General features: G+C 43.9%; 1 protein-coding gene across 8 annotated transcripts in view; it reads left to right on the top strand.

Moving 5' to 3' along the window:
- Positions 1-563: 563 nt before the first annotated feature.
- Grk4 (G protein-coupled receptor kinase 4) overlaps positions 564-9,783 on the top strand; it is a 103,807-nt gene continuing 94,587 nt past the window's right edge. For 7 of the 8 annotated variants that reach the window (XM_052736156.1, XM_052736153.1, XM_052736158.1 and 4 more), the window contains exons 1-3: positions 564-672; positions 4,142-4,237; positions 9,027-9,139. In XM_052736156.1, the coding sequence (XP_052592116.1) occupies positions 621-672; positions 4,142-4,237; positions 9,027-9,139 (261 nt within the window). In that variant the 5' untranslated portion in view covers positions 564-620. The remainder of the gene's footprint in view (positions 673-4,141; positions 4,238-9,026; positions 9,140-9,783) is intronic. The other variant, XM_052736152.1, reaches the window with a different exon arrangement.

Here is a 9,783-nt window from a genome sequence, read left to right as displayed (position 1 = left end):
GCACCGCCCCGAGGGGAGCTCTCGGGCTCCCTCTGGAGGAAAACCGTTAGCCGGGGCCAGGCTGCTGTGCGAGTTATCTGGCGGCCCCGGCGGCGGCGGCGGCGGCTGCGGTAGCCGTCGCCGCCGGAGACGGCTCTCCCGTTAGTGAGCTCTCCCGTGGGGTGGGGCGCAGCGGAGGCTCAGTGCCGCGCCAGGACCGGGCGCCGAGGCGAGAGTTACGCGCCGTGGGCTTGGGCGATGATGCTAGGAGGAATTCGAGCAACCGCGCGCCGGCGCCGGTAGCGGAGGCCCCTCGCCCGGACGACAACGTAGCTGGAGCCCGTGGCGAGCCTTCCCCGGGCCTGCATTCGCACCGACGGCGACGGCGACGGCGACGGCGGCGGCGACGGCGCCACTGGTGGCAGTGGTGGCGACGCAAGAAGAAGCGGAAGAAGAGACGGCGGCGAAAGCGGTCGCGGCGGGCCAGCATCCAGAAGCCCAGCGCCCCGCCGGAGGTATGCGCGGAGGCTGCCCCTGTGGCTTTAGGGTCTCCTCCCCGCCAGCCTTCCCCGCCTCCGTTGCCTACACCCCAAAAAGTTCGACTCCCGCCGCAGCGGCGCCTGCGTCGCAGACTACGAGCCATGGAACTCGAGAACCTCGTGGCCAACACTCTGCTGCTGAAGGCTCGTCAAGGTGGGTGCACCCCAGGCACTCGGTCTCCCCGAAGGTAGTGCCTCCTAGCAGCTCCAGTCTTTCCGAGAATCCTGATCTCGGTGGGACCTTCACACTGTCCTCTAAGGGAGCTTTGATCCCACTGGACCCAGTCCTGGGTTCGTGCTTGCTGCTTGGCCCGTGTCAGCAAGTGGTCAGTGGGGGCTAACCTTTGTTGTGTTTTGAAACCATAGCGCTTGCCTAACATGCTGAGTTCCATCCCATCCTCAGCGCTGCTAATTGGAAAGACAGAGTGTGGAAAGGTATGAAATGTATACTAAATTCCTAGGGTTTCTGGATTACCCAGGCACAAGTGCCTGGGAAGTAGCTGTATAAAATATTATTAAGAAGTTTAATTGTGTCGGGTGGTGGTGCACGCCTTTAATCCCAGCACTTGGGAGGCAGAGGCAGGCGGATCTCTGTGAGTTCGAGGCCAGCCTGGTCTACCTAGCGAGTTCCAGGACAGGCTCGAAAGCTACACAAGTCCTAGGAAGAGGTGCCATATCCAAAAACAAGGTCTTGGTGGTCATCCCATGGTACTGGCATCTCCAAAATGGCTGGGATTTCTTGCTGCAACTGGACTGCACCAGTTGCCTCTCCTGGGCTCACTTCAGGGATCCCAGCCCTGCCACATAGTGCCAAGCCTCAGATGCTCTCCATGACCCCTTCATGCCTTCAAAACCAGTACCACCTGGGTGACTCTTACACTACCAAGTTAGCCTGCCAGCACGAGCTGCAATCCTGGCCTCTTCTGGAACACGGATTCTGTGTGCTGACCCTGAGGAAACATTCCCAGAAGACTTCACCTTGATGATGCTGGTCTCTTAATCATAGCTGATTCTTCAGCCCCAGCTGACCAACATCCATTGTCCCGGCAAAATAAAGGTTTTACTTTAGTGGTTCTGGTCTCTTGTTACTTACAGCAATTCTTCAGCTTCAGCTGACCAGACACCAGATTCTTTATACAAATGGTCTGGTAGAGTCTGCTTCAGAAGTTTCACTTTAAAACTTCACAAGCAAGGCCTCCATTGTCTGCACTGCTTTCAACATTCTTAACTTCCAAACTCCTACAGAACAGCTCATTGAACACTTAACATTCAATAGTTTTTCTAGCCTAAAGTTCCAAAGTTCCTCCCATAAGTCTCCCAAAAACAACATGGTCAAGTCTGTCACAGCAATACCATACTAGCCTGGTTCCAACCTCTGTTCTAGTTAGGGTTACTATTGCTGTGATGAAACACCATGACTGTGGTGGTTTGAATAGGTATGGACCCCATAGATTCATTTGTTGAGTGCTTAGCCCATAGGGAAAGGAACTATTAGGAGGTATGGCCTTGTTGGAGTAGGTATGGCCTTGTTGAAGGAAGTGTGTCCCTGTGGAGGTGAGCTTTGAGGTTTCATATATGCTCAAGCTACACCCAGTGTGGCACACAGTCTCCTGCTGCTGCCTGCAGATCAAGATGTAGAACTCTTAGCTCCTTCTCCAGCACCATGTCTGCCTGCATGTCACCATGTCTCACCATGATGATATGGACCAAACCTCTGAAACTGTAAGCCAGCCCCAATTAAATGTTTTTCCTTTATAAAAATTGCCATGGTCATGGTGTCTCTTCACAGCAGTAGAAACCCTAACTAAGACAATGACCAAAGCAACATGGGGAGAAAAGGGGTTATTTCAGCTTACACTTCCAGGTAACAATCCATCACTGAGGGAAGTCAAAAACTGGAGGTAGGAGCTGATGCAGAGGCCATGGAGGGGTGCTGCTTACTGGTTTGCTCCTCATGGCTGGCTCAGCCTGTCTTCTTAAAGAGCCCAGGACCATCAACCCAGGGGTGGCTCCCTCCATAATGGGCTGGGCTCTGTCCATCAATTACTAAGTAAAAAATGCCCTATAGGCTTGCCTACAGTTTGATCTTATGGAGGTATTTTCTTTTTTGGGTTTTGTTTTTTGTTTGTTTGTTTGTTTTTGGAGGCATTTTCTTAATGAGAAGTTCCCTCCTCTCACATGACTATAGTTTGTGTCAAGTTGACATAAAACTAGCCAGCACAGCCCTCTTCTCCAGTCTTCTAGAGGCTCTTGCCCCATATTCTTCAAGTGTGTCCTCATGAGATTCTTGCAGGGATGTCTCCTTCAATGCTACCTAGTCACAATAGCACCTTCCACCTTTTAACTTCGATTTTATTTCATACTGTTGACCAATATTACTAATTTTTCTAGTAATTTATTATTGTATGGCTTATTAATCTTTTCTCCCTTACTTAGGATATGGGGGGTGGGGCTAGAGAGATGACTCAGTGGTTAAGAGCATTTGTTTCTTTTGCAGACAACCTAGATTTGGTTCCTACTGCCCACATGGTGGCTTATAACCTTCCATAATTCCAGTTCCAGAGGATCCAACCTCCATGGATGCCAGGCATTCACATGGTGCACACATATAAATTCAGGCAAAACACTGACACGAATAAAATAAATCTAAAAATTAAAAAAAATATAGAGGAGGGACTTTGTTTTTGTTGTTGAGAATGGAACACAGGCCTCCATGCATGTATGTACTCTTATCTCTGAATTCTACTTCCACACCAGACTATACTTTTTTTTCTTAAAGGGATTTAAAAAAAATATTGCATGTATGTCTCTCTGTCTCTACCTGCCCAGCGGGGGGGCCCCCCCCCCCCCCCCCCCCCGTGTGTGTGTGTGTGTGTGTGTGTGTGTGTGTGTGTGTGTGTGTGTGTAGAGTATAGTGTCTGTAGAGGCCAGAAGAGGATATTGGATCTCTTACATTTGGAGTTACAGGCAGTTGTGAGCTACCAAATGTGGGTGCTGGAAATAAAACTCAGGTCCTCTACAAGAGAAGTATGCATTTTTACATACTGAACCCTTTCTCCCACCACTGTTTCTTTGTTTTTTAATTGACCATTGCATTCTCAGTGCTTTTAACATGTTTGACATGTGGTAGGTGCTTGGTAAATATTTGTTTAAAAATAAATATAAATATCTTCTGAACCAATGTTTATAAGTAGCACTGTACAGTGATTGTGTTATGTTGGATCTAGTTTACAAATTTTGGAAATGGAAATTGAGAAATTTTATACTTTATTAAGCTGATACCTAGTTGAGACAAATAATTATAAGCTTTATTCATTTTATGTATCTACTCAAATAGTATCTACTCAAATAGATATATTAAAGACAATAGTATTTACAATACATGAAAAAAATCTTTTCTATTGTGACTACCATATTGATTAATGATATTTTAATAAAGAAACAAACAAAAAAGAATTTTGGGGGGTCTAGTTATGATAATATAGCTGTGTAACCTCAGCATGTGAAGGAAGTTAATGCAGAAGGATCAAGAATTCAAGACCTATCTGGACTACATAGTGAGACCTTATCTCAAAAACAAAAACAACACAATTTGAAATTTAAATCTTTATCTTCAACTTTAGCAGGATTTAGCAAGAAGAATGGCCGTAGTAAAAAATGGAGGGAGATGCTGAAGTTGCCCCCGGTCAGCATGTGCACTGAGCTAAGATACTCCATCGGTGAGTAAGTAGTGCCTTCCTATGTCTGCAGGGTGTCTGACATTACATCAGTACTTAGATGTTATTAGTTCTTCAGTCTATATTTGCTTCAAAACTTTCCTGATAAGTTTTTCATATAACTTCTTTAGTCTTTTGTGTGTAGGACAGATTTTAGGTTTTCTAGAGTGAAGTTAGGTAAGATGATTGCTGATTTTTTTTTATTAATAAAAATTAATATATATTGAGGCTACAGAGTTGCGTAGTGTTTAAGAGCACTTGCCGCTTTTTCAGAGTACCCAGGTTTGGTTCTCAACATCTACATGGCTGCTCACAATTGTCTGCAGCTCCAGATCCAGACCCCTCTTCTGGCCTCCTCAGGCCCTGTACACATGTGCACAGACATATATGCAGGCAAAGCACCCATACACCTAAATAAAAAAAAAAATTTTAAGCTGTGACTGTGTTTGGCTTTGTACATATGAGTACAGTGCCTGTGGTGGCCAAAAGAAGGTGTTAGATCTCTTGAAGCTGAAGTTGCAGGCTATTGTGAACCACACAATGTGAGTGCTAGAAATTGGTTGATTGGATCTAAGTAGCCACTGTGACCACAGCCAAGTTCATTTTTGTGCTTTTGTTTTGTTTATCTGCTTCATGGGTCTTGAAGTTGAAGGCCAGAGATCTAAGGCTACTCATTTTCAAACCATTGCTGGCTTCTGATACTGCTGTCCAAATAACTCAGGAGGATAAGGTGACAATCTCTGCATTCTTACTCTCCTGGATAGGGCCCCGCATGTGTTATGTTACCAAGAGGAAACATGGTAAAGGAAGCATGTGTTAAAGTGCTAGGGGGAACACATGGTGTCCTCTCCTCGGTGAAATGTGAAATGGTGAAAGTGCTCTGACCTCAGAATACAGTCTGCAGGAGGTAGAGACAGTGCCCTCCACATACTTCAGGAACATTTAGAGTAAAGAGAAGCTTTTCTCATTGTTGACCCAGTGAGGAGGGAAACTGAAGAGTGAGTCCTCCTGTTTTCTGTACTGCAGAGGGACTCTGACCTTAGGTCTTCTCTGAAGTAGCTGAGAAACAACCACAACAGGAATAGACTCAGTCAGAATTCAGACTGAGCTACAATTGTCAGAAGAGTGGTTCTAAAGATGATTTTATCCTCTTTGTTAATACCAACTACAGACAGTATCAGGAAAATAAGGAGAGTGAAGAGGAAGCGGTAGCCTGTGTCTTAGCAATGAACTTCTTGTTTAGGGACTATCTGCCAGTTCATTTGGGCTTGGACATTTGGGTATCTTTGAGTTCTTCTCCTGTAGGTGGGAACAGAGTCTCCCTTTGAACTGACTTGGAGAATTAAATCACTGGTCAGTGATGTCTTGTAAAAATAAATAAATAAGTGTGCACAATTCAGTGCTTTATTTATTTAGATATATTTTTTGAGACATGCATTTATGTAGGCCAGGCTGACCTTGAACTTGCTACATAGACAAGGATGACCTTGAACTTCTAATTTTGCTTTTACCTCCCAAGTGCTAAGATTATGGGCATGTACTGCCATACATGGTATATATGATGCTAGGGATGGAACCCAAGTGCATGCTATATAAGCACTCTGTCTACTGAACTCAATCCCTAGCTCCCTTGCCTAGACATTTCCATATTTAAACCCAATGATCTAAAATGAATGGCTTAGACTCCCAGAATTACTTGATATTAATAAACTCTTTAATGACGGTATTTGTTATGGTTTGCTCACTTACTGTAATTCTTTAGCTTTAGAGTTACTTTTGGGAAACCAGCTATGTTTGTCCATTTCAAGTTGAGAGCCACTGTCTTAGTTAACCATTGTGAAAATACCATGGTCAAAAGCAACTTGGGGAAGAAAGGATTTATTTAAGTTTACAACTCTTAGGTCACACTCCATAACCAATAGAAGTCAGGGCAGGAACTCAGGGTAGGAACCTGGAGGTAAAAACGGAAGCAAAGGCCATGGAGGAAAGCTGTTTACTGGCTTGCTTCCTATGGTTTGCTCAGTTTGCTTTCATATACACCCCAGGACCACCTGCCCGGGTGGAACCACCCATAATGAGCTGGGCCCACCCATGTCAATCATTAATCAAGAAAATGGCCTATAGACTTCCTATGGGCCAATTTTACAAAGACATTTTTCAATTACGCTTCTCTCTTCCTGGTACTGGAGAGATGGCTCAGTAGTAATGAGTGCTAGTTGCTCTTACAGAGGACCTGGGTTCAATTCCTAGCACCCACACTGTGGCTCACAACCATCTGTAAGTCTAATTTCAGGGGATCCAGTGCCCTCTTCTGACTTTTAGATATTCATTCACATAAAGTAAATCTAAAGAAAAAATCCCCTCTTCCTAGATATGTCTAGGAAGATTTGTATTGACAAAAACCAACCGTTGTAGTAGCCACTGCTAGCAGAGCAACTGGCCTACCTCCCCTCCCCTTCCAGTCCTCTTTCCTTCCCTCCATTCCATTTCCTTCCCTTCCTTTTCCTTTTCCCATCCCCTCACTCCCCCCTTCTTTTGTTTTTAGTTAGCATACAAAATAATGTGTGGTTTATATATTATGTACCCCAATAAACTTATCTGGGGTCAGAGAACAGAACAGCTACTATATTAAACATAGAGGTTAGGCAGTGGTAGCACATGCCTTTAATCCTAGCATTCTGGAGGCAGAGATCCATCCTGATCTTTGTGAGTTCAAGGCTATACTGGAAATAGCCAGGCATGGTGGCGCACACGTTTAATCCCAGCACTGGAGATTTCATGTCTTGCTTGGGAAAGACATATGCCTTTAATCCCAGGAAGTGATGGCAGGAAACAGAAAGGTATATAAGTCATGAGGATCAGGAACTAGAGGATTTTTTAGGCTTTTTAAGCTTTTAGGCTTTTAGCAGAACTTCAGCTGAGATCCATTTGGATGAGGACTCAGAAGCTTCTAGTTTGAGGAAACAAGATCAGCTGAGAAGTTGGCAAGGTGAGGTTGGAAGTGGCTTGTTCTGTTTCTCTGATCTTTCAGCGTTCACCCCAATACCTGGCTCCGGGTTTGTTTTTATTAATAAGACCTTTTAAGATTCGTGTTACAGTAGTGGGCCTATGTAGTAGTACCCATATTTGATCCCAGCATTCTGGGGGCAGAAGCAAATGGATCTCTGTGTGTTCTAAGCCAGCCTGGTCTACATAGGAAGTTGTGGGCCAGCCAGGACTTCATAGTGAGACCCTGTCTCATAACAAAACAAATGAACAAAAACTAAGTAATGGGTTTCACTGTTACATTTGAATCCATAGATGTCATTAGACTTTGTTCTTATTTGTGTTCTCCTGCTGCTGAACATGGTTTTCTTGCTGAAGGTTTACTTGTTCTAAACAATGCTTTTGTTTTAGAGTTTTTTGGGGGTATGGGGTGGGGTTTGAAACAGGGTTTCTCTGGGTAGCCCTGGCTGTCCTGGAACTCACTCTGTAGACCAGACTGACCTAAAACTCACAGAGATCGACTGCCTCTGCCTCCTGAGTGCTGGGATTAAAGGTGTGTGCCACCCCCACCCTCCGTCCAAGCTGCCTGGAACCTTGTTTTGTATTCTTCTTGACACAATGCTGGAATCCGAGGGCCTTATTCTCAGAACAATATCACTAAGGTAAGGAGAGGCAAGGGATACAATTTTTTCTACGGAAAAGAAAAAATAAGCAAATAACTATAAAAGGGGAAGGTAATAAGCATTAAATATAAAAAAGATCAAACAAATCAATAAGCATAAATATTTTAAATTTTTTTTGCAAGTATAAAAAGTAGATGGAGAGATGTTTTTAAAATTCTGATTTAGTGTATTACTGCATATGCAATTTATTCTATATACCTAGGATGGGTGAAGTAGTAGAAAGTTACCTTTATGCTCCTGCCTTCCTTGTGGATGGCCATCCATAGAACTTATCTCCTATATATTTCATTTTTGAAAAGAACAGTCTATTTCAAGTTAGACTTTACAGGGGTTGGGGATTTAGCTCAGTGGTAGAGCGCTTGCCTAGCAAGCACAAGGCCCTGGGTTCGATCCTCAACTCCAAAAAAAAAAGAAGAAGAAAAAAGAAACAAAATCAAGTTAGACTTTACAAATTCTTACAAGTTCTAGTTGTTTTTTGGTTCTGCCTTGGTTGGTTTTGTTTTTTTGAGACAGAATCTTACCATGTAACCCAGGCTGCCCTTGAATGTACAGTCCTTCTGCCTCAGCCTCTAGAATTATAAGCGTATGCCACCACAATCATTTCTGCCTATTTTGTTTTTATTTATTTTTATTTATTCATTATTTATATTTGTGTGTATGTGTCTGTACATGTTTGTGTATGTGCATGTATAGGCTAGACAACATTAGGTGTCTTCCTTGATAATTTTCTACCTTATTTTTTGAGACAGAGTCTCTCACTGAACCTGGAGCTTGGCAATTCAGCTAGATTGTCTGGCTAGTGAGCCCCTGGAATCTGCCTTTCATCACCTCTTCAGCCCTGGGATTACAGGAACACCCCACCATGCCCAGCTTTTTATGTGGGTGCTTCATATATGAACTCAGGACCCCATGCTTGTGCAGTTAAGCACTTTGCAAACTCAGACGTCTCCCATCCCCGCTTGTGTCTTTTAAATGTGTCATAACTCAGTTTAAATTAGTAAACAGTTTAGAAATTACCATAGAAATACTATTTTTGACTGCCATTATATTAAGTGAAAACAGAAAGTAGATTCAGAATAGAACTCAGGTAGTAACTACTATGCTTGTTTCTCTTCTTTACTCAGAAAAGGATTTTAGCAGCCTTTGTGACAAGCAGCCAATAGGAAGACTTCTTTTCAGACAATTCTGTGATACAAAACCAGATCTAAAGAGATGCATTGAATTCTTGGATGCAGTGGTGAGTGATTCATCTCAGGGTTACACTGCCTGATTTTGTGCTTTTGAGTATTAAAAACTAGACTTGGCAGAGTTGGTAATTGTCTTGATGTCATATTTTCCTCCTTCTCTCCTTCCCCCTCTTTTTTTTTTTTTTTTTTTGGTTTTTTCGAGACAGGGTTTCTCTGTGTAGCTTTGCGCCTCTCCTGGAACTCACTTGGTAGCCCAGGCTGGCCTCGAACTCACAGAGATCCGCCTGGCTCTGCCTCCTGAGTGCTGGGATTAAAGGCGTGCGCCACCACCGCCCGGCTTCCTTCCCCCTCTTTTTGAGATAGGGTCTCACTTTGTAACCCAAGCTGGTCTGTACCTTACTTTGTAGGTCAGGGCCCTCACAATGTATCTTGGCCTGGCCTTGAACTATAGCAGACCTACCTCCAACTCATGATTGCTGAGATTATGGGCATGTATAACCTTCCTGGCTCCTAATGAATATTTTTATATATGAAAAAGCATCAAGAGATGAATGCTGCTCTTCATCTTGCTTTCTCCTTTAAAAAATATTTTATGTGTGAAAACCTGCATGTTTGTGTGGAAGTGTGCCGTGTGTATGTCTGATGCCCCTTGTGGCCAGAAGATGGTGTTGGATCCTTTGGAACTGGAGTTACA

Source organism: Peromyscus californicus, unplaced genomic scaffold (genome assembly GCF_007827085.1).
Source record: "Peromyscus californicus insignis strain IS unplaced genomic scaffold, ASM782708v3 Scaffold_13__1_contigs__length_99412109, whole genome shotgun sequence".
NCBI classification, from domain to species: Eukaryota; Metazoa; Chordata; class Mammalia; order Rodentia; family Cricetidae; genus Peromyscus; species Peromyscus californicus.
Note: the sequence above shows the minus strand (reverse complement) of the source record. Positions and strands in the feature narration are given on the sequence as shown.